Source organism: Rattus norvegicus, chromosome 2, assembly GCF_036323735.1.
Source record: "Rattus norvegicus strain BN/NHsdMcwi chromosome 2, GRCr8, whole genome shotgun sequence".
Taxonomy (NCBI): domain Eukaryota; kingdom Metazoa; phylum Chordata; class Mammalia; order Rodentia; family Muridae; genus Rattus; species Rattus norvegicus.
Window position 1 is genome coordinate 249,331,978 of NC_086020.1, and position 25,528 is coordinate 249,357,505.

A 25,528-nucleotide genomic window follows, 5' to 3' on the forward strand; every position below is an offset into this window, starting at 1 on the left:
CCCTTCAGGGACCTGGAATTGCAGACAGGGTAACAAATACCATATCCAACATAGCTGAAAGGGAGCTCTCAACTCCTGAGCCCCAGGCACACTTTCAGTTCTGTTCCAAGCAATTCAGAAACACTAGCCCTTCCAATCTAACCCACAATCACATAGAGTGGTCTAGTTTCTCCTTGTTATCATGAGAAAGCACCCCTCCTCAAAGAGCAATTTGGGCAGGAAAAGGCTTATTTGGCTCTCACTTCTGGGTTACAGTCAATCACTGAGAGGAATCAAGGAGGAATGCACGGAGGAAACACTGCTTGTTGGGTTTCTTACACAGGGCCCAGATATGGGCACTTAGAACAAAGATCAAAGGAAGGAAAGCCGTGTTCTGAAGGAACCTGTGTCCACACAATTGGGCAGGGATGATAAAGGAGGAAGAGAAAAGTGCTGTGGTTTATAGAAGGAGATTCCCCAGCAGGGGTGTGTGTGTGTGTGTGTGTGTGTGTGTGTGTGTGTGTGTGTGTGTCTGCCTGTCTGTCTGTCTGTCTGTCTGTCTGTCTTTCCTTCAGAATTAATGCTGAAGAGATGCTCAGCATCTAAGAGCATGGCTCTTACAGAGAACACAGCTTCTGTTTTGGGGAGCCATATGGCATTTCACACATGTAAATCCAGTTCCAGAAGATATGATGCCTTTTGGCCTTCATGGGCATACAAATGATACACAAACATATACTTAGGTTTACACACACACATACATACACACATATGATGCACAGACATATACTTAAGTACACACACATATAGACATGATGCACATATAGATTCACACATACATGATACACATATATACTTAGCTTTACACACATAGATACATATACACATGATGCGCAGACATATAGTTAGGTGCATATAAACATATACACACGTGATACACAGATAGACACACAAATAAATCATTTCAACTTGATAGTGAGATATGGACTTACTTTCCTTTATATTTTGCCTGTTGATGTTTTAAAAATTAAGGTAATGTTTGAAGATTGATCCATTCAAAAATTGTTATTAAATTTAGATTATATTATAATGATTCGCTTTAGATAGTGTCTGAAATTTTTGTTATAATATTTTAATTAAAATATTATTTTCCCCCTTTTTCCCTCTAGACCTTCCTATGTCCTCTCCCTTGCTCTCTCCTGAATTCTAGCCTTTTTCTTTAATTGTTATTATTAAATAATGAGTAAGCCTATGCACCTGAATATATAAACATAATCTACTCAGTCTGTTTAGAGTCACTTGTATGAATATAATTTCAGAGCTAACCACTTGGAATATGGATGTTTTATTGCTCTTACTTTTTTCTCATAGTATTTCACAATATGGATTTTTAAATGACGCAATGTTCAAATAAAGCGTGCATATCCTCTTGGAAAACAACCACTTAAAGAGGAAATGAAAACCCACAGCAGTACAGAGTTGACTGGCTGTGTGGAAGCATGGCATCTGAAGACTTTTTATCAAACTCTGTGGGAAGCACTGTTAACTCCTTCACAGAGAAACACTGAATTATCTGAGACCCTGCCTCTGGACAGGTGTGACTGCTCACAGCTTGCACTTACAAGCAGTCCTCTTTGCTTTCTGTGATGATGTCAGGGTTTTAAAGGAAAACACCAAGTTTCTCACTTCATAATGTGAAGTGAAGATCATAATGTGATATGAAGGGCTGTGCTGGGCACTCAGATTCCTTGGGGCCTGTAATGAGATGGTCTAGGTGTGATCTCGGCAGTTTAGAGGTGAGGGCTCAGTTTCTTAGCCTTTTCCTGCTGTAGGAGGCTCCTCCTACAGGGGAATAGGTTTCACCCTGGACATTCTTCCTTCTCAGGCCTTTGACACACAACTACCACATATGACCCTCAGTGTGTGTGAAAGTCTTGGGCACACAGAAGAAGAGGGAGCACTGTGTTTTCCAGGCACTACTCACCTCACTCAATCTTAGCAGGAAGAGAAACACTGACACAGGTAGTGTTGGCTCAGACCTGCTACTGTGCCTTTTACAACTTAGCCCTTCCTCTGCAGCCCTCTTCACAATTCTTTACAAATCCCAGGTAACCCAAAATCTTCTAAATCACATTTACTTTAGCATCTCTCTAAGTTGTCAAGGCATTGTGAAACTATGTTAGTCCACGAGAGCAGTGTACTGAAGATTTACTCTGCTAAGAATGCATGTCAGTATTCTGGGGAAGCACAGAGGCCCACTGAAAACACCCAGGTTCAAGTAAAAGTGCTACGGTCTGGAAACCTGCAAGGTGAGAAGAGGCTCTGAGCCCTCAGACATAAGTGACAGATGCTAATCCACCTGCAGCTGCCTCAAGCTTGCAGCAGCCAGTGCCATGGAGACCCTCTTCCTCATTCTCAGAGAGATTTGGATTTTGAGAAGAACAGGAAGAAACTAGGAAGTTCTGAGGAGCTGGGAGGTCCTCAGCTTCCTGAGGTTGGGCCGGAAAGACTACGACTGAGTCAACAAACCTGCTGAGAGCCTGTCCCTTAGCTGAGGTGGCTCATTGTCCTTATCCTCACTCTAGAATCATTTACCAACTTAAACACTTTTTGGAAGGTGACATGGCACATGAGGATCCAAAGACTTGGTTTCTGGTTGTGGCTCATGATCTAGATTTGAGCAAGTCACTTACTTCATGGAAGCATCGTGATTAACATTTGCCTACGAGTAGAGCTAATCTTTACTTACAGATACTGTGTGAAAACACAAGATCACTCATGCAAACACCCTCGAGTAATTAGGTTGTGCTAGACTAGAGGCTAAACACTCAAGAGGGCATCAACAAACACCCATGAACATCTGGGCTCATGACAAGCAGTACTGGCAAACTCCCTTGTCAGCTTTCATTCTCCTCTCCTCTTCTCCTCTCTCCTCCCCTCTGTCCTCTCCCCGACCCTTCCTTCTACCATCTTCTCCTCCTCTGTGCTTCTGTCCTTCCCCTTCCTCTCTCCTTTTTCTTTTTTTCTGAATAGTTTACGCTCTTGGCTGTTTATAAGTAGATGAAATCTGCAGATCTATTCTTGGGTCTCATGTGGGACAAAAATGAGGAAACTGGATTCCAGACAAAACTTTACCAAAATCCAGCTTTGTTACAAGAAAAACAACTTGTCTTCACATCCCCATGTGTAAATTTAGTTGGGTTCCATGATCCCTAAAGCTCCTTCTAGCTTTAAAAAGTACAGTTTTGTATATTCACAAGATTACCACCTTGTGAGAGTGGTTGGTCCTGTGCCTAAGAGCTGATCCACCCATGGGATGAGCTGTGAGTTCTAATACTACTTAAGAACAGACTTCATCATGCTAAGTTCTCCTGAAGTTAGATCCCCTTTCTACTGCTTCTTTTGATCCCTGTTGACGTTTTCCATGTTAAACATTCTTCAAAGCAGAATTCAGGCAGTATAGTCTACATATTATTGTCTGGAATATGAAAAGCCACTGGCTATGAGGGGTTTGGATTTCCATTTCAACATCCCAAAATATTCCTTTAATTTCATGTCTATCATGTATGTTTAGTTATTAATTATTAATTGACCAAAGGAATAATTTCTCTCCCTAGTATCATGAAAAAATTTACTCTATCCTTCATCAGAAAAATGTGTTCATTCCAGATAATAAGGTTTTATTATTTTTATACAGAAAGGAAGGGCTAAGTTTCTACACTTTAGAGCTTAATTTATATCATAGATATACTTACCTTGACAACTGCAGTACCAGTAGTGGTAACAAACATTGAAAGTTACTGACAGATCAATTTTTATTAATATTGAGTGAAATCCAGTGATGGCCGTAAGAGGAAGCAATGTATACATGATATATTAGCTATAAGTTGGTAATGTATCATTATACATATGTGTTTTGAGCCAAGCTCTGTCACCTTTTGTAGGTAACCCTGGGCTACTACTTATCTATGTCTCAGTTTCCCCCAGAGTCAAGGGAAGATAATGATAAATTCAGTGACTTAATATTGGTAAGATCTTTATAACAGTGTCTGTCAGGGGAAAGGTATTTAATAATTATGGTTGCTTTTTTAACAAAGGAATCAAAGAGAATATGTCATATCCAAAATGGGTTGAAAGCCAGTGAACAGGAGGCAGAAGAGGGAGCTATGGGAGAAGTATGATTATAATAAAAACATAGGTGACTAGAGATGTTGGGAGAGAATTCTAGAAGTTTCTTCTCAGAGCTCTTCAAAACATGAAGCTAATGTCAATGCATACAATCCTGGCACTGAGGTGTCAGGAGTAGGTAAGTGGATGGAATAAGTCAGCTAACTGATGAGCACACAGACAGAGCCCTCTAACTACAGCACCTCATAGACAGAGGGAGTGCAAATGGAGGGGTCAATCACCCCAGTCAAAGCTCCAGCAACCCACAGGGTTCACAGGACACCCACAGAGAAGATTCAGTACTGGTTGTGTAAAAGTATCTGCAAGTGTATGTCAACACAGTCACCACAAGGAAACTGACCTTGGGTAGATAGTGTTAGGTATTTCATCTGGATTCTTAAAAACTGCCCTTGATATTCATCATGAGTTACAGGTTTTTTCCATATTTTAAATGATATATTGTATATAAGACTTCCATAAAAACTCTACCAGAAAACGTCTAGAAATATGACTTTCAGATAAGCGGTAAGGTATACTTTTAACAGAAAACTTTGGTCTCTTATACTCAGAGAGAACTGGGTAGATTACATTTGGTGGTGTGGAGACACTTGGCCATCCTACGAGCTTACCCAAAGCCAGAGTGAGGGGCTTTGGTCTAGGAAGTTCTTGGGTAGCACAAAGGCTGAACTCCAGGGTGGAGAGCAGAAGTGTCTGAGAGGCCCATTTGCAGCTTCTCATACCATTTTGGAGATGCCACAGGAGACATTTGAGGAATTAAACACAAAATGATATTAAAATCAAGAGTCTGGTACCATGAATGTAGGGTAGACTTAAGATGAATGTCTCCATCTACCATTTCCTCTACCCTAAATAAGTTCCAGGCTGGCCATACACTTCCAGTCTCCTGCTTTTGCCTGCCTCTGCCTGCCTCTGCCTCCCAAATGCCAATGAACTTGTAAATACCGCTTCCTAGCATAGTCTAAAAGCTTAGCCCCTAGCTAAGGTGAGTAGATCACAAGTGGTCAGAGAAGACTGCTTTTCACAGGACTCCCTTCCAAGAGTGCCCCATTCAATGCAATGGCAGCCCTCCCATTCACAGCTAAGCAAAGTTTGCCAAAGTGTATATCTGGCACTGGCTGATGTCTTGCTTCTTTTCCAGAGTTCTTCCTGTTCCTACACATGCCTCACTCTGTGGGGGAGGGTAGCAGGGGTGGCATGGAGCTCAGAGGCAGGACAAAGATCCACAGGAATGCTTGAAGCCACTTGGTGGCACTTTAAGTGCCTTGGGTGCCCAAAGGCTCTATCTGGTTGCAACAAAACTGAAAGGTCTTTAGAACTTATTGATGTTTGTCTTAAAAATGGTATAGATGTATTTGAGAGAAGAAAAATATGGATGATAAGCCATTACCAGGAAAGCCATTATTGGGTTAAACCATCTATCAATCAACCATTGTTAAAAAAAAAAAGCTGTAACCATATAGAACCATTTCAATAACCATGCTTGTTTCTGTGGTAGTTTACAGCAGAATTGGGAAGTGAAAGCTTTTATCCACTTTCCCTCACTCACAATCACACCTATGCTCTCTGTCCTAAGCATGGAGGTGAACATGTTACAATTAATGAGCTCACACTAACACCTCACTGTTCCAAGTTCATGACTTGTGTTAGGTGCATGAACTGTGGGCCTGAATGGATGGACAGGGATTGGTCCATACTGTCTCAGCCCCACACAGCAGTGTTCTTCTGCCGTTTGATACCAGATTCTGAACCTTGCCTACTGCTAAAGTGTGCCAACAAATGTGGCAAGCTCGAGTGTATTTACATCATGAAACAAGGACCCATTAGCCTAATGCCATCAAAAGGATCCTCAAGGCTGGCTAATGTCAGAACCCACCCAACCAGATGGGATTTCTTCAGCTTCAAGAATGAAAGGGGGTTCTGAGGACCTGGAAGGAGAAATGGGAAACCATGTTTGTTCCCAACCCAGAGTTGTGTTTGAGTGGAAAATGTTACTGATCTCCTGTTTTCTCTGGAATTGTAAGAAAGACATGCCACAGGTATCCAGACACACTTTCCTGACGAGTTCACCCATTTCCTGAACTTGCCAGTTTCCTTCACTCAGCCAGAGTGTTCACTTGACAAGCTAAGGGATGTCATGTGTTTCCCACAGGTGTGCTGTCCCAGCTGGTCCCGATGATTTTATTGAGAATAAGCCTACATTCTGGGCAGCAAAACAGTTTCATATTTTATTCTTCTCCTTGTAAGAAAATTACAGAGAAATATGTTTTCAGCATGAGAAGTCTTTTAGTTTCTCAGCAGCATCCAATGAATTAGGCTGCACTTTGCCACTGCTGCTAAGAGTAGGTGCTAGGCATCAATTTAGCAGCATCCTTTATGCCATAAACCCTTACTGTCATGACCTACAGGTCATAGAAACAGCAGCAAATAAAAGCAGACATTCCTCTCCTGTGTGAACTTTCACCCTTAGTACCAAATACTCATAAAGCCCACTGGTGTCCAACAACAAATTCCCGAAGAGACTAACAGCAGACATTAAATAATGGAAAAGTCCTGCATGGTGCCACAAAGAAGCAAGCTTTCAGATCGAGATCTATAGGATGAGTAGGAGTTAGCCAGCTAACGGGAGCAAGGATGAACCAATAGGTACAAAGACCCTGAGAGGAAAGAGGGTGCCTCAGTTAGTACCACTCAAGGGTAACTAGTGGAGACTAAGGATACCAGAGCAGGGGGATGCTTAAAATGAGGCTAATCTTTCAGCTAGAGGCTAAACCAAACAGAGTTTGTTGATATCTAGTTAAGAATTCCAGTCTTCTCCTAAGAGTAATCAGAAGTGATGAGAAAGTTTAAGCTGTAAGGAGCAGACTCTAGACCATTGTATTGCAGGCATTTTGATTCAGGGCTGAACACGTGCTGAGGTCGCCACTGTGTAGATTTAGAAGTCATTTCAGATGTGGACATGGAGGAAGTAGAATCTGAGTCTTAAGTTTTCAGCACGATGGTAGAAGTATGATGGTCTTGGGAAGATAATCTAAAGCATATTTCTTTTTTTCTCATGACCAGTGTTCGTCCATGTGTGAGCTTTGGGTTTCTTCCAACATTGTTGAAGGAGCATAATTTGATGAAGAGAGCCAAAGTCAGTAGCTTTGTCCTCTGACACCTCTGTCTGTTCACAGATCAGGGACCACACCAACTATGCTTCCAGCTCTACCTCCTTGCCCTGCCCAGGCTCCTCAGTCCTGATGTGGAGTGACCAGCTAGAAAGGTGAGATGGAAGGCTGCATGCTTGACGGAGAGGCTTCCTAGCCCTCGGCTCAAGTCTCAGCAGTGCTACCAAGGCAAAAGTATCTCTGAGAATTAAAATGTGTAGTAAGGGCTGAGAAGATGGCTCAGCCTGTTAGTGCTTGCTTCAAGCATGAGGACCTTCGTTCTACCAGTATAACCCATGTCAAAAGACGAGTGTGATGTGTACCTATCTCAGTGAAGGAGAGATGAGAGAGGGAGACAGGAGAGTCTCTGAAGTTCACTGGCCAGCTAGACTGGCCTACACCGTCAAGTCCCAGAGTCACATCTCAATGAAAAAGTGAAAGTTTCTTGGGGACCAGCACTCGAGATTGTCCACTGCTCCCCCCCTCACACACACACACTCACAAATGCACACACACACACTTTCTCTCACACACAACTGGACGTTATCACACCTTAATCCAGAAAAATAAAACTCTTCAGACATTTCCTTTTACTGAGGGCCAGCTGAGACTGGTTCCAGCTTGGTCTCCTGGCAAATCAACATCTCTACCGTGTCACTGAGTGTTCATAATAAGATGAATAACAAGTGTCTTATGTCTGGGTCAATGTCTTAATTAGACACCAGAACCCAATGTTTCTGCCACATGGCTAGCTCATTCTCAGTTCCTCTTTGGATTTGATTTGATTTGTATGAACTGTGTCCTTTGGAGAATGAGCACTCTAGAAAACAGATCACAGTGAAGACCAAAATGACTCTTAAATTTAGAGCATCAGTTCTTCCCCAACACTCTTTGCCATGTCTGTTAGGGACTCCAGAGCCACAGGTAGACTAAATGAAGTCTACCAGCTTGATTTTGGTCTATAGCCTATATCCAAAAGAGAGGGTATGAAGGGAAGGGTCTTATTGTTTTTAATGACAGTACATTTGGTTTATTAAGTCGAAAGCCAGCGTGCTTTGTTTCATTCTCTGAAAATACCCCTTCTCAGTACACAGTGTTACTATGAATGTGGATGTTCAAGAGTTTAATGTCTTTGCCCTTTATCACCTCCTGATTGTGATGATGGGGAATCACCTCAATCTTTCAGGAAAAGAAACTAAATATGATTTTTATGAAGTTGGGAACTATACCAGCAAAATTATGCTGTTGGACTATGGAAAAGCTTAAAAGTTATAAGACTGGAGCTGTGGGGATAGCTCAGTGGTTCAGAACACAGACACCTCTTGTACTGGACCTGGGCTTAGTTCTCAGCACCCATGTTAGGGGACTTACAACTGCCTGCAACTCTAACTTCAGGGATCTGACTCCCTCTTCCTTCTTCTGGACTCTAAGGGCACCATACTTATATGTATAAGTGCACAAGAACACAAATACGCACTCCACATATACATACGAATACACACAAACTAAACTAAGTATTTCTAAATGTCATGAAACCAACAATTTCTTTTTCCTCCATGTCCTTTATTTAGCATCTGTGAGATCAAATTGCTATCCTGGGCACATTGTGTCTCTCTATTGTTAAGTGGCATGAAGGGAAGACAGAGGGTAACTTATTTCCATCTTTTTGTTGTTATTAGTTTCGTCTTAGGCTTTTTAAAAATCATTTTTTAGTGTGTTTATGTCTACACATGTGTCTGTGTGAGTGTATCTGCAAGGTTATTAAAAAATAATTTGTTAGCTATATGTCTGGTGCATGTGTCTGTGTGAGTGTATGTACAGGCATGGGTGCATGTGCATGTTTGGTGGTGCATGTGTTGTGTGCATGCATGTGTGTGTGTGCACGAGTGTGTATGTTTATGTGTGTGTGCGTGTGCTCCTATTTGCATGTGCATGTGTGTGTATATGTGTGTCTCAGTGTGTATGTGTCTGTGTGTCTATGTGAGTACAGATGCCTGCAGAAGCCAGTAGAGGGCAAAGGATCCCTTGGAACTGGAGTTAGAGGTGATTATGAGGTACCCAATAGCAAAGCTTGGAACTGACTGAATTCAGAACTTCTGCAATAGCAGAAAGTGCTCTTAACTGCTGAGCCATCTCTCTAGTTTCTCTCTGTACACTCTAAAAAGTCTGTCTGGTACGTCTATGGCATACATTTTTAGGCGTTTACTACATGTGCTTTGAAAGAACATTGTTCTTGTTTCTTTAATGTAAAATATGCACTTCTAAGACTATTTGCAAATATTTTAGAAAGTTAATATATTGTATACACAAGAGCTTATCAAGGAGCACACAGCAGCTCCCTCAACCAGGATCTGCAATTACCCTGGGCACCATGGCAAGTATCTACACTGTAATTGCAAGACAGAATGTGAAGGCATTTGTAGTTGCTGCCTTTTTTAGTCGGTGTGGTTTGTTGTTGTTTTAGTTAGTTAGTTAGTTAGTTAGTTAGTTTGGCAGGGTCTTCTGCAGTCCTAGACAACCTCAAACTCTAGGGAGCCAATTGCCTTGAATTCCAGATTCTCTTCTCTCAGCCTCCTGAGTGCTGGAATTACAGGCATCACACTCAGCCACGAGATTGCTTCTTCTTACGCTCGCATTTTCTTTCAGCTTAAGAAGATGTTCAAGGAGTGTGCTATGTGTGAGCTATAACGCTCTTGAAAACCACATGCAGTCAAAATGTCTTCTAAAAAGAATTAGAGATTTGAAATTCTGTGAGTGAGTTGCTTCTCGAAGCAGTCTACTTCAAGCACTGACACATTGTCTTACCTAGCAGAAGACTTTGTCGGGTTGGTGGGAGTCTGTATTTTACGAGGTACTGGATGACACTCTTCCTACTTTTAAAATCACAATTATATACTTATTGGGACTTGTGTGCTAAACTGTATCTGATGGACCCATAATTGGCTTTATTTATGAAACACACCTAATTTCTGCACACCTGTTTTGCCTGTACACGACACATGGATTTCTTATTTATGTGCTGCTTTCATTTTTACACACAAACATATTAACAATCTTTCCTAACATACTCACAGTTCTCTCTCTGTTTTAACAGATGATGAACAACCTGAAGCGGAGTTTCATTGCAATACCTGCTTCCCTGAGTATGAGAATTTCTTCCCCCAGGGAAGGATAACTGAATCATTTTGGATTGTATCTTCTTTCGGCCTCATATTTTAAGTTTTCCTTGCCATTAAACACACCGAGACAAGCTTTCTTATGATAATCTGAAAGTCTGGCCATTAGCTGGTTCCTGTGAAGGACTCTGCACTTAAGAAGGGGGGCAAGACTGCATAGAGCAGCACAGAGAGACTCAGTGCAGAAGTGCCTCCATCTCCAGCTTCCAGAACCTTTATGGACATGGATACCTTCATGTATTTGATAGTCTGCTTCTACTACATAGATCTGAAAAAGCAGCATAGCTTTTTAACAGTGAAGCGTCAATGTGTTGACAGCAAATGTCCACCTAGCATGCCATGAGCTGCACAAGATAAAAAACCCTGCACGAGAAGGCAAGTGTTTTTTGCCAAGCAGGTGTAGGGCACCACAGAACTGTGTCCTTCTCAGTGAGACTGGGAAACAAGGTTTCTAATTTAACTACTGGCCCCCCAGTAATTCAGGAACCACGACATGATTTCTCCGTTTCTTAAAGGGAGAAGTTTAGCTAAAGACACATTCCAGGTGTCACTAATAGTTCCAAAGCTAGGTGACTAAGTGTTCAGTGAGAGCCGTTAAGAAGGAAAACCAGCTAATCACCATTCCAGTTCGACGTTATTTTTGAATTACTATCTACTTAAGATTTCTCATAATTTGTGCTCAGGCAGCACAATCAAGAGGGGGGAGAGGGCAAAATTACTAAGTGACAGTTATTCTACATCTAAGTCTGTGACTTTTTTTTATGAAATAAAATGATTTTGTCTGCATTGAAATAGTGGACTTTGAAAAATACTTGTGTTATTTGATAGCTCCCATCTGGTACACACTTACGTGCTTGTCAGTCCGACAATCTGTTCTTCCTTCTTCCACCTCACATTCGGACTCCGCCCCTCTTCCCCCAGTCCAGCTCTTACTTCAGCAGATACTCAGTGTCTGCTTAGGCACTGCTATGCCACACTGCCACTTCTCTGGGATGTGTAATTTCATCCTGAACCGGGCATCCATTCTCAGTCCATCCACCTATAACTAAACGACACCTTCCGTGAATCGGCCGTCAACTCCCACTGCTTTATTTTGAATCCATTTCCTTCTCAGATTTAAGTTCAGTGGCCATCACTGAGCACAGGGTAAACACCATCATCAGAGGAATGCCCACCTCTCACTTCTGTGGGTATCAAACAGTCATCTACTGTTTCATTGTCACAAGAGAGGGCTCTGAACAGTTCTCCACAAGTCTCATCGCTAACATTCACTGCAATGGCATTCCACTGATAGGACTGGATGGTGTAGCAGCTGCGTGGTCTTTGATGCCAAGTTGGATTTGACTCTTGATACACCATGAAAAGTCCCTGTGCCCTTGAGAAACCTTCTGCACGTCCCCCCTGGGTCTCAAATGAACCCATCTATGAACCGAAAACATATTTCCCATAAGGTTATTGCCACACTATCTAGGAAGTGTATGTAATGTGCTAGATACCAGTTAGGCATGACAGTGTTTAGAACTATTTCAAAGTGCTCAATATGAACTTTCAGTTCAACTTCAGACTGACTTCTTTACCTCGTAGGATTGAATGTCATGGGCAGAACCCACTTCTAATGTATGTATGGTTATCTGTAGAACCTTGTCATCATTTTAGCTCTACAGAACTTTCCCAATTCCCACCTTCTCACCTTATCTTGGTCCTCGGACAATTCACACCTTTGTGTGTCCTCGAATGTACCCTGGTCCTGACACTACTCAAAGCCCATGGTATTACACCACACTGTTCCTTAAGCAATTTCATTGGGCATGTCATTTTTCCCTGAAAAACAGTGTCTAGGAGCCCCTTCTCTTATATTTTCTTTAGCAACCTCCTAGTGTCATATTATCATGTTTGATACCTAGTAAATTATCCACGGGGTGACATTTACACACAGGACTCCCAGTTTATAATAGAAAGGAATTTGGTGGGAAGCTGCTTCCATATAACCATTCAGCTGAGGAAGTTTCATGTTAACTTTCTGATTTAAATGCATCTGTATCCAAACAAACAAGTTCAATGCAATAATGTAAACCTCCTTATGCAAAAGTAATAATATTGCAGTAACTGGAAATGCTTGACAAAGGTGATGGTGATTCTCAGACACCAGACTGGCCTTCTTGTGATTGCTGTGAATTTTGATGAGAGAAAGCATGATGCTGGTTTTTTGTTTCTTTGTTTTGTTTTGTTTGTTTGCTTTTTCTTTTATTGGATATTTTCTGTATTTACATTTCAAATGTTATCCTCTTTCCTGTTTTCTCCTCCAGAAACCCCCTATCCCATCTCCCCTCCCCTTCCTTTTATGAGGGTGTTCCCCTACCTACCCAGCCACTCCCTCCCACTTCCCTGCCTGACATTCCCCTGCACTGGGGCATACAGCCTTCACAGGACCAAGGTTCTCTCCTAACTTTGATGTCTAAGAAGGCCATATGCAGCTGGAGCCATGGGTCCTTCCATGTGTACTCTTTGGTTGGTGGTTTAGTCCCTGGGAGTTCTGAGGAGGGCTTCTAGGTGGGGGGCGGTGTCTGGTTGGTTTATTGATGTCGTTCTTCCTATAGAGTTACAAACCCCTTCAGCTCCTTCAGTCCTTTTTCTAACTCCTCCATTGGAGACCCTATTCTGAGTCCAGTGGTTGGCTACAAGCACCCCCTCTGTATTTGTCAGGCTCTGGCAGAGCCTCTCAGGAGACAGCTATATCAGGCTCCTGTCAGCATGTACTTCTTGGCATCCCCAATAGTGTCTGGGTTTGCTGACTGTATATGGGATATATCCTCAGGTGGGGCAATCTCTGGATGGCCTTTGCTTCAGTCTCTGCTCCACACTTTGTCTCCATATTTTCTCACATGAGTATTTTGTTCCCCTTCTAAGAAGGACTGAAGCATCCACACTCTGGTCTTCCTTCTTCTTGAGCTTCATGTTATTTGTGAATTGTATCTTGGGTAATCTGGGCTTTTGGGCTAATATCCACTTATCAGTGAGTACATACAATGTATGTTCTTTTGTGATTGGGTTACCTCACTCAGGATGATTTTTTTTTCTAGTTCCATTCTTTTGCCAAAGAATTGCACAAAGTCATTGTTTTTAATAGCTACTCAGAACTCCATTGTGTAGATGTACCACATTTTCTGTATCCATTCCTCTCTTGAAGGACATCTAGGTTCCTTCTAGCTTCTGGCTATTATAAATAAGGCGGCTATGAACATAGTGGAGCACGTGTCCTTGTTATATGTTGGAGCATCTTTTGGCTATATGCCTAAGAGAGGTATAGCTGGGTCCTCAGGTATTACTATGTCAAATTTTCTAAGGAATCTCCAGACTAATTTGCAGAGTGGTTGTACCAGTTTACAATCGCACCAACAATGGAGGAGTGTTCTCCACATCTTCACCAGCATCTGCGGTCACCTGAATTTTTGATATTAGCCATTCTGACTGGTGTGAAATTGAATCTCAGAGTTGTTTTCATTTGCATGTCCCTGATGACTAAGGATGTTGAACATTTTTTTAGGTGCTTCTCGGACATTCAATATTCCTCAGTTAATAATTCTTTGTTTAGCTCGGTACCCCATTTTTTTCAGTACCCCATTTTTAATAGGGTTAATTCTCTGGATTTTAACTTCTTGAGTTCTTAGTATATAATAGATATTAGCCCTCTATTGGATGTAGGATTGGTAAAGATCTTCCCCAATCTGTTGGTTTTGTCCTAATGACAGTGTCCTTTGCTTTACAGAAGCTTTGCAGTTTTATGAGGTCCCATTTGTCTACTGTTGATCTTAAAGCATAAGCCATTGGTGTTCTGTTCAGGAAATTTTCCCCAGTGCCCATGTGTTTGAGTCTCTTCCCCACTTTCTCTTCTAGTAGTTTGAGTGTATCTGGTTTGATGTGGAGGTCCTTGATCCACTTGGACTTAAGCCTTGTACATGGTGATAAGAATGGATCGATCTGCATTCTTCTACATGCTGACCCCCAGTTGAACCAACACCATTTGTTGAAAACACTCTCTTTTCTCCATTGGATGGTTTTAGGTCCTTTGTCAAAGATCAAGTGACCATAGGTATGTGGGTTCATTTCTGGGTCTTCAAATCTATCCCACTGGTCTTCCTGTCTGTCTCTGTACAAATTCCATACTTTTTTTCACTATTGCTCTGTAATACAGCTTGAAGTTAGGGATGGTGATTCCCTCAGAGGTTCTTTTATTGTTGAGAATAGTTTTGGCTATCCTGGGTTTTTTGTTATTCTATATGAATTTGAAAATTGTTCTTTCTAACTCTATGAAGAATTGAGTTGGAATTTTGATGGGGATTACATTGGATCTGTAGATTGCTTTCAGCAAGATGGCCATTTTTACTACATTTATCCAGCCAATCCATGAGCAGGATTCTTCTGAGATCTTCTGAGATCATCTTCGATTTTTTTCTTCAGAGACTTGAAGTTCTTGTCATACAGATCTTTCACTTGCTTGGTTAGAGTCACACCAAGGTATTTTATATTATTTGTGACTATTGTGAAGGGTGTAATTTCCCTAATTTCTTTCTCAGCCTGTTTATCTTTTGAGTAGGGAAGGCTACTGATTTGTTTGATTTAAATTTATACCCAGCCACTTTGCTAAAGTTATCAGCTGGAGGAGTTCTCTTGTGGAATTTTTGGGGGTCACTTAATTTTACTATTATATCATCTGCAAATAGTGATATTTTGACTTCTTCCTTTCCAATTTGTATCCATTTGACCTCCTTTTGTTGTCTAATTGCTCTGTCTAGGACTTTGAGTACTATATTTAATAGGTAGGGAGAGTGGGCAGACTTGTCAAGTCCCTGATTGTAGTGGGATTGCTTCAAGTTTTCCTCCATTTAGTTTGATGTTGGCTACTGGTTTGCTGTATATGGCTTTTACTATGTTTAGGCATGGGCCTTGAATTCCTGATCTTTCCAGGACTTTTATCATGAAGGGTTGTTGAATTTTGTCAAATGCTTTCTCAACACCTAATGAAATTATCATGTGTTTTTTTTCCTTGAGTTTGTTTATATAGTGGAATATGTTGATGGATTTCCATATATTGAACCACCCTTGCCTCCCTGGGATGAAGCCTACTTGATCATGATGGATGATTATTTTGATGTGTTCTTGGATTCAGTTTGCAAGAATTTTATTGAGTATTTTTGCATTGATATTCATGAAAGGAAATTGGTCTGAAGATCTCTTTCTTTGTAGGGTCTTTGTGTGGTTTAGGTATAAGCATAACTGTGGCTTCAAAGAACAGATTAGGTAGTGCTCCTTTTGTTCATTTTCAGTGCAGTTTTAGGTTTTCAGCAAAACTGAAGAGTTCAAAGATACTTTGGTTTTTAGTTCAGATAAATTACTATTGCTGACTGGATTCACCTGAAATGCTGAGTTCCTATAATGTTTACTCGTGCTGTGGTTTGGTGACATGTCAATTAATTTTTAAGGCCATCATCATCAATATCATCAGTAAACACTCTCATCCATATGCTATACGGTTACAACAAGGGCTAATCCTCCAAATGAAACAAGTCCCACTCAGCTGCTACCCTGGTGGAATTGATCAGTAGGTTTAAACCAATCGTAAGACCAGTCACAAAGCTTAGGGTTAGACATACAAAACTGTGCAACATTAATATGCTAAGTGGATGTGTAGACGTGCGTTCTTGCTCCTTTTCACATGCATGTACTGGGTTCTTTGTAATATATTATGTATTGGATATATGTAAGATACTTGTATAAGATACTACATGAATCGTGTTAATGGCCCTTTATAATGTATTACACATATGTAAGTTATTATGTGTGACATATTGCATGTTACATATGTCTACTGTGTCCTGTGTAGTATATTGCATGTAATTTGTTCTGTGATTGCTTCCTGCAGGAGGACTACTGTCCTCTTGCACCAGCACAAACCAGTGCAAATCAAAACAAGTAAAGTAAATATCCTTTAGGCTGCTTCTGCAGTATGAGGCCAGGATAAGAGGAAAGTTTTTAAGCCTGTCCTCAGGACCTGGCAACAGGAAGCATCTGTGCTTGTCTCGGGAGACTTGGCTTTCATTAGAAACTGTATTTGTTACAGTCTCCACAGGAAGATAGAGAAAGGTAGATCTATTACCCTGGATAGGTATGTGTAGATACATGTCTTGCAGTTATTTAGAGTAGCGACAAAATGTATAAAAACTCAGAGTTTAGTTGGTCTGCTCTTTCGTTATTTATAAGAAAAGCCAAAAATTAAGAAAAACATGAAATGAAAGTTATAAGAAAACTATAGAATGTATTTAAAGTAACACTGCCTTTCCATACCCTCAATAGTTAGGAATGTATTTGAGGCATATTAAGATAGCTGTCATAATGTGGGTGTCTTAAGGTTCTGTTCACTCTGCTGTAGTTACTATGATGACTTAACTATATCCTTGGTGTCTTGAAACATTTGTGTATATGCGTTTCAGGAATCCAAGGTTTACTAAATGTTTTGTTGATTTTTAAAATCTAGGCACACAATGTAGATGAAAGTGGTTCTTGTTTTATCCAAGTCTTAAGGTTTGGTTTCCATTATCTGATTTTTTTTTATATAAAGGTAATTTGTGTGAAACCCATTCTAATAACCTTTATAGCTGTTTTTTAATACTGGCCGTGTCATGAGTTTCCTGAGGGCAGAGCCTGTGCTTTACAAACCTTGTGATCCAATGGACTCAGTGCTGCTGGAACCAGACATGCAGAAGTAACCACTGAAGACACGGTTGTCCACGATCTCACTGTAGCACATGTGAGTGATGCTGAAGACCTCCTGGGCTTTTACCCTCTAGCTTCTTGTCTACCCAGCCCAGAGTGATCTACAAGAACTGTGCTCTGGGTTTTGAATGAATGAGTTTATTCGCCACATAGCAAAAGAAGGTAAGAGTGCAAGTCAGAAGCATATAAAGAGAAACAGCTGAGCCAAATATCAGACTCAGTGCTCATAGCATCCAGCAGAGATGACTGAGGGAGCACAACTGAGACAACAAGCAAAAGGGACATCATCATATTGGGGCTTACAAACACCCAGCAGAAGGAGACTGAGGGATCCCTGCTGAAGCAGACAGATGGAGTTCCCAAGTTCTCCCAGGCAGAGTAGATGGTCCCTTTGAGTGAGACTTCCAAGTGAAACAGCCAATGGGAGAAAGATTCTGTGATTAAACTAAATGCTTTACAATATCTTCCAGACACCAACTGGAGAAGCTGGGGAATCAGCTGGAGTTCCTAATGAGCTTTCTTTCTGTGGATAAGGTTCCCATTCCCACTGTAGACATTTTCATATGGGATAAACAATGCTAATCTTGGTTGGAAATGACATTCTTAAGGGCATAGGTTCTGTTTTGTTTTAATGTTTGAAACCATTGGCTGTTCTTCCCCTCCCTACTGCAAAGCCATGGACCAGCCTGACTCCGGACAGGGTTGGAAGACTCTTGACACAAACAAGCTTGAGTCTGTAGTGGAAGGAGCAACTGGCTTATGCAACTTGCTTCTGAATAAACATATAGCATATGACAACTTACCGATAGAATGTGCCTTACATATGCCCTCTTTGACCTTGGACCACTGGGGCAGTCTTTAAGTTTGGGCATGATTCTTTCAGAAAGCAATCATGAATGTGTTTTATTATGGGGTAACTATGCTTATAGAAAGTGAATAAATGCAGGTCTATGTGTAAGAGAACATTTACCTGGGTTTATGCCTTTTCTTGACACCTGTGAATTTTAGCCACAGAAGGCAGAGGATACAAGGTATAAAAGATAAAGGGAGCATCTAAGAGAACAAGAGAAAGGACACATTTTAAAGGGTTTTAGACTATAGTGCAGTGATTTGTTTTCATAAATAAGCGCATCAGGTGTTGTCAAATGAGTGCCAGTGTTTAGTTTAATCCTTTGGTGAATGACAGTTATGGCTTTACATGGTTTGTCAGTTTAACTTTTAGCTTGAATGCCAAATTTATGTCAGGGCCTTAGAGTTACACATGTAATGTGTCTAGAGCAACACTTTGGGAAAACAACTCAAGTTTCCAGTTATATATTAGAGCATGAGAAATAATCACTGAAATGATCTGGCCAGTGGCTGGAGGGAGGGGGTGTGTGCTCTGAGGGTTGAGAGAAGGGGGATATGTACAAAGAACCCATGTCAGTGATGTGTTAGCATGAAGCTGGGCAAAGGTTCCCAACATCAGTGAAAGATAAAAGCCAGGAGGATGATAAAAATTGGAAGATTTAATCAGTCTTGTGGCGTGATAATCTCTCTATAAATAGCTGTAAATGACTCACAATAAATAGTTATAAATAACTCTAAACAGTTATAAAGAGCTCTATAAACAGTTATAAATAGCTCGCTGAGTGTTCTAAAGCAAGTGAGAAAGGTGTGGCTGGGGCTTGGGAGGTAAAGGATATGAATGTAAGGAGGTAAATGTCATACTAAGGAAATATGGGGGAAAGGTAGGTGGCCTTGGGAAGAAGAAATAAAATCTCGAACGCATCTGTTTTCCAGAGCTCACTAAATACTCAGTTCAGCACAGTCCTCTCAGTTCTGTCTCCACCAGGATCCACTCTGAGCCTCCTTCATTACCCACCTGAATGACCCTGACAGGGGCTGACTTCTAATCTTGGATCCTCGGATCATCTTCTACATCTGCTACCAGAGCCATGTTTTATTCACAATTTCAAGCCTGCCTGTGATTTTCTTTCTTAATATTTGCATTGTTTTCCCATGAGATTCAGGATAAAATTTAAACCAGGGAATGCACCCCATGGAGGTTTCTACAGCCCTCTCTCTTGTATCTCCATCTTGTTGTCTAGTGAAGATAACTTGCACCTGCTGTCTCTAAACACGGGGCACTCCCTCCTTATTCCTATGTGGAATATCCTAACTCTCCTCCAAGGGATCTTTTTCTCTCTTTGCTAACTGAAATCAAGCTTAGGGCCTCCTGCTTGCTAAACAAGCACTCAACTACTGCATACACTAACTCAGTTTCTTTCCTTAAAAAAGAAAAACCCAAAAACCTCTGCATTATGATTTGTGGGTTCATCTGCCTATCATTCTTACAGTTCAAGGTGAGGACTGCCTTCTTCCCACTGTCTGATGTGTCTGTTAGGAGCTTGCACTCAACAAATCCTTACTAATAAAAGAAAGAACAGAATGTCATACAGCAACTAAACATAAAAATGTGAACAGAAACAACAATCCCAGCTGTCTTGATGTCCAAACCATCCTTACATGATGTACAATAGGGCATCCCTCAGGATTTCTGGATAACACTCTCACCATACTAGATTACAAGACAGATTTGCGCCAATCAGAAAAATGATAGATGCTTAAGGGAGCTCATGGGGATTAAATATGATATCACCAAACCTATCACTTACACAAGTCACTCAGGGCTGTTTAGACCAGAGTCTGGCTTCTCTTGAGGTTGTGAGTCAGTTTGGTATGGAGTCTGAAATTTTGCGTTTTTATCAAATGAATTTTCCCCAGATGATTCTTCCTACTGGGAAGGCCTGCATCATAATTACAGTGTGTTCTTATATTTTGTTGTGAGCCTACCCTTTAACAGCTGAGCCATCTCTCCAGCCCCAGTGTGTTCTTAATCATCATACTTTGACCTGTACCTTAGCACTGGCTGGAAGGTACCATTTCAGACCTACTGAGTAAGAGCCTCTCATAGTGGCTGTCAGCAACCTGTTCATGTGAACCGCCTCAAATCCACTCCCTTGTCAAATGTGATCCTGAGAGAAGGAACCAAGGAAAAGCTACAGATTCCCTCAGGAGTCAAGGTGCTGCTCGCTGCCCTTCTGTCATCAATGCCTCCCTTTCTATTTTCTAAGAAGTGGCTTGACTTCAGTATGTCTCTTAATCTGCAGCAGCCTCTCCCACCTCAATATCAAAGAGACTTCTTATTCCTCTACCCAAATGTCTCTGGCTGACATCTTGTGATGCCACTGGGGTACACCCTGGCTCTGATCACTTAAAGGCCTAGGCTCTCACCTCCAGCACATGAGTCTCAATATTGGAATTCATCCAGATAATAGTTACACATCATTTTGAGGGTTTTCCAGGGGAGGAGAAACAGTCTTGACCTCCTTCCTCGTCCTTTAGAAGGCCAGAGCAAGAAGGAACAATGCCCATTTGTAAAATGGCCCTCAGTTTTCAGACTGACTCTTGAGGCCACTAAGAGTAAACATTGTGCACTAGAGTAGGGCAGAGATAGAACACAGTGTGGGAAGACTATCTGCCAGACTCACAGGGAAAGGTGTTTAGTTGACTGTGGTTGCTGGGACAGAGAACCACTGAGTAACGTAAACAGATACTACTTAGCCTCACAGTGTTGGAGATCAAAAGTCTAAGACCAAGGCTTTGGGACATTTGGCTTCTACCATTGGCCATGAGAAAAAGTGTGTTTCATGATCTGTTCCAGCCTCAGTAACACCCTGTAAAGTTCTTGGTTTGGAGGTATATCACGCTCTGCCTTCACATCTCACAATATTCTTGCTCAAAGGTCTCCTGGTTATACAACCTCAGCAAAATTGGATTAGGGCCTTCTATATTGGGAAGTAAGTTTATATGCCCTTACACTTCATCGGGGTTCAAGGAGGAAGAATGAAACTCATCACTGAAGGGCCAATTATTGTTCACAAAACCTGCCATGAAGATTGCTTGTAGGATATAATGGATGTGAGAGTGGAATAAAAATTCCAGCATTCTATGACATCCTTGGCTGCAGTTAAAATAGACAAAATTGAAACAGATGGAGCACTACCAAATTCCTTCTGTGAAGCCACAATTACTCTTATACCTAAACCACACAAACACCCAACAAAGAAAGAGAACTTCAGACCAATTTCCCTTATGAGTATTGACGCAAAAATACTCAATAAAATTCTTGCCAACTGAATCCAAGAACACATCAAAACGATCATCCATCATGATCAACTAGGCTTCATCCTAGGGATGCAGGGATGGTTTAATATACGAAAATCCATCAATGTAATCTACTATATAAACAAACTCAAAGATAAGAACCACGTGGTCATTTCATTAGATGCTGAGAAAACATTTGAAAAAATTCAACACCCCTTCATGATAAAAGTCCCGTAAATATCAGGAATTCAAGGCCCATATCTAAACATAGTAAAAGCAATATACAGCACACCAGTAGTTAACATCAAACTAAATGGAGAGAAACTTGAAGCAATCCCGCTAAAATCAGGGACTAGACAAGGCTGCCCACTCTCTCCCTACTTATTCAATATAGTACTCGAAGTCCTAGCCAGAGCAATCAGACAGCGAAAGGAGATCAAAGGGATATAGATTGGAAAGGAAAAAATCAAAATATCACTATTTGCAGATGATATGATAGTATATTTAAGTGACTCCAAAAGTTCCACCAGAGAACTACTAAACCTGATAAACAGCTTCAGCAAAGTGTTGGGGCATAAAATTAACTCAAACAAACCAGTAGCCTTCCTCTACTCAAAGGATAAACAGGCTGGGAACGAAATAAAGGAAATGACACCCTTCACAATAGTCCCAAATAACATAAAATATCTTGGTGTGACTTTAACCAAGCAAGTGAAAGATCTGTATGACAAGAACTTCAAGTCTCTGAAGAAAGAAATTGAGGAAGATCTCAGAAGATGGAAAGATCTTCCATGCTCGTGGATTGGCAGGATTAATATAGTAAAGATTGCCATTTTGCCAAAAGCAATCCACAGATTCAATGCAATCCTCATCAAAATTCCTACTCAATTATTTATAGAGCTAGAAAGAGTGATTTGCAAATTCATTTGGAATAACAAAAAACCCAGGATAGTGAAAACTATACTCAACAATAAAAGAATTTCTGGGGGAATCACTATCCCTGACTTCAAGCAGTATTACAGAGCAATAGTCATAAAAACTGTATAGTATTGATACAGAGACAGGCAGATAGATCAGTGGAACAGAATTGAAGACCCAGAAATGAAACCACACACCTATAGCCACTTGATCTTTGACAAAGGAGCTAAAACTATCCAATGGAAGAAATATAGCATTTTCAACAAATGGTGCTGGTTCAACTGGAGGGCAGCATGTAGAAGAATGCAAATCGATCCATTCTTATCACCATGTACAAAGCTTAAGTCCAAGTGGATCAAGGACCTCCACATCAAACCAGATACACTCAAACTAATAGAAGAAAAAGTGGGGAAGAGTCTCGAACACATGGGCACTGGAGAAAATTTCCTGAACAAAACACCAGTGGCTCATGCTTTAAGATCAAGAGTCGACAAATGGGATCTTATAAAACTGCAAACTTTTGTAAAGCAAAAGACACTGTCATTAGGATAAAACAGCAACCAACAGATTGGGGAAGATCTTTACCAATCCTACATCTTAGAGGGCTTATATCCAAAATATGCAAAGAACTCAAGAAGTTAGACTCCAGAGAGCCAAATAACCCTATTAAAAATGAGGTACAGAAACCATTGTGGAAATCAGTCTGGAGGTTCCTCAGAAAATTGGACATTGCATTACCTGAGGACCCAGCTATACCTCTCTTGGGCATATACCCAAAAGATGCTCCAACATATAACAAAGATACATGCTCCACTATGTTCATAGCAGCCTTATTTATAATAGCCAGAAGCTGGAAAGAACCCAGATGCCCTTCAACAGAGGAATGGATACAGAAAATGTGGTACATCTACACAATGGAATATTACTCAGGTATCAAAAACAATGACTTTATGAAATTCATAGGCAAATGGATCGAACTGGAAAATATCATCTTGAGTGAGGTAACCCAATCACAGAAAAACACACATGGTATGCACTCATTGATAAGTGGCTATTAGCCCAAATGCTCGAATTACCCTAGATGCACAGAACACATGAAACTCAAGAAGGATGACCAAAATGCAAACGTTTCACTCCTTCTTTAAAAGGGGAACAAGAATAACCTTGGGAGGAAATAGGGAGGCAAAGTCTTGAACAGAGGCTGAATGCCCATTTAGAGCCTGCCCCACATGTGGCCCATACATATACAGCCACCCAATTAGATAAGATGGATGAAGCAAAGAAGTGCAGGCTGACAGGAACCGGATGTAGATCTCTCCTGAGAGACAGCCAGAATACAGCAAATTCATTGGTGAATGCCAGCAGCAAACCACTGAACTGAGTACAGGACCCCCGTTGAAGGAATCAGAGAAAGAACTGGAAGAGCTTGAAGGGGCTCGAGACCCCATATGAACAACAATGCCAAGCAACCAGCGCTTCCAGTGACTAAGCCACTACCCAAAGACTATACATGAACTGACCCTAGGCTCCAATGTCATTGGTAGCAATAAATAGCCTAGTAAGGGCACCAGTGGAAGGGGAACCCCTTGATCCTGCCAAGGCTGGATCCCTAGTGAAAAGTATTGTTGGGGGAGGGTGGTAATTGGAGGGGAGGATTGGGAGGGAAACACCCATATAGAATGGGAGGGAGAGGGGTTAAGGGATGTTGGCAGGGAAACCGGGAAAGGAAATAACATTTGAAATGTAAATAAGAAATACCCAATTTAATAAAGATGGAAAAGATGGGGTATAGAGCTAAACAAAATATTTTCACCTGAGGATTATCAAATGGCCAAAAATCACCTAAAGAAATGTTCAACATTCTTAGTCATCAGGGAAATGCAAATCAAAACAACCCTGAGATTCCACCTCACACCAGTCAGAATGGCTAAGATCAAAAACTCAGAGGACATCAGATGCTGGCGAGGATGTGGAAAAAGAGGAACACTCCTCCATTGTTGGTGGGATTGCAAACTGGTAGAACCACTCTGGAAATCAGTCTGGAGAATCCTCAGAAAATTGGACATTCCTCTACCTGAGGATCCAGCTATACCCCTCTTGGGCAGATACCCAAAAGATACTCCAACATATAACAAAGACACATGCTTCACTATAGCAGCCTTATTTATAATAGCCAGGAGTTGGAAAGAACCCAGATGCCCTTCAACAGAGGAATGGATTCAAAAAATGTGGTACATCTATACAGTGGAATACTACTCAGCTATCAAAAACAATGACTTCATGAAATTCATAAGCAAATGGAATGAACTAGAAAATATCATCATGAGTGAGGTTACTCAATCACAGAAAAACACACATGGTATGTATTCATTGATAAGTGGATATTAGTCAAAAAGTTCGAATTACCCAAGATGCAATCCACAGACCACAGGAAGCTCAAGAAGTAAGATGACCAAAATGCGGATACTCCTACTCCTTCTTAAAAGAGGGAAAAATATCCATAGGAGGAAATATGGAAGCCAAGTTTAGAGCAGTGACACACATTCAGCCATTCAGAGCCTGACACACATGTGGCCCATATATATATATATATATACACACACACACACACACACACACACACACACACACAGACAGACACACAGCCACCAAAACTAGATAAGATTGATGAAGCTACAAAATGCATGCTGAAAGGGGCTGGATATAAATCTCTCCTGAGAGACAAATCCAGAGCATGTCCAATACAGAGGTCAATGCTAGCAGCAAACCACTGAACTGAGAACAGGACCCCCTTTTTTGGGGAATTAGAGGAAGTATTGAAAGAGTTGTAGGAGCTTGCAACCCCATAACAACAATGCCAACCAACCAGAGCTTCCAGGGACTAAACCACTACCCAAAGGCTATACATGGACTGACCCAGGGCTCCAACTGCATATGTAGCAGAGAATAGCCTTGTTGGGGCACCAGGGGAAGGGGAAGCCCTTGCCAAGTTTGGACCCCCAGTGCAGGAGAATATGGGGGGTGGCAATAAATGGGATTTATAGGGGGAATACCTGTATGTGGGAGGGGAAGGGGAGGGACTGGGAGCTTATGGACAGGAAAGCGGAAAGGGGAATAACATTTGAAATGTAAGAAATATATCTAATAAATTTTTTTTTAAAAAAGATAGAAAATTCAAAAGTAATCATGCATTTGACTCCA

The 25,528-nt window shown here is 41.2% G+C and overlaps 1 protein-coding gene across 4 annotated transcripts in view; it reads left to right on the forward strand.

Moving 5' to 3' along the window:
* Ptger3 (prostaglandin E receptor 3) overlaps positions 1–25,528 on the forward strand; it is a 144,982-nt gene that overhangs the window by 66,993 nt on the left and 52,461 nt on the right. Inside the window, exons 3-5 of one of the 4 annotated variants that reach the window (XM_039101758.2) lie at positions 7,341–7,429; positions 8,885–8,960; positions 10,408–11,281. The exons of 1 other annotated variant lie outside the window; for it this stretch is intronic. In XM_039101758.2, the coding sequence (XP_038957686.1) occupies positions 7,341–7,429; positions 8,885–8,960; positions 10,408–10,488 (246 nt within the window). In that variant the 3' untranslated portion in view covers positions 10,489–11,281. 4 annotated transcript variants of the gene reach the window in all.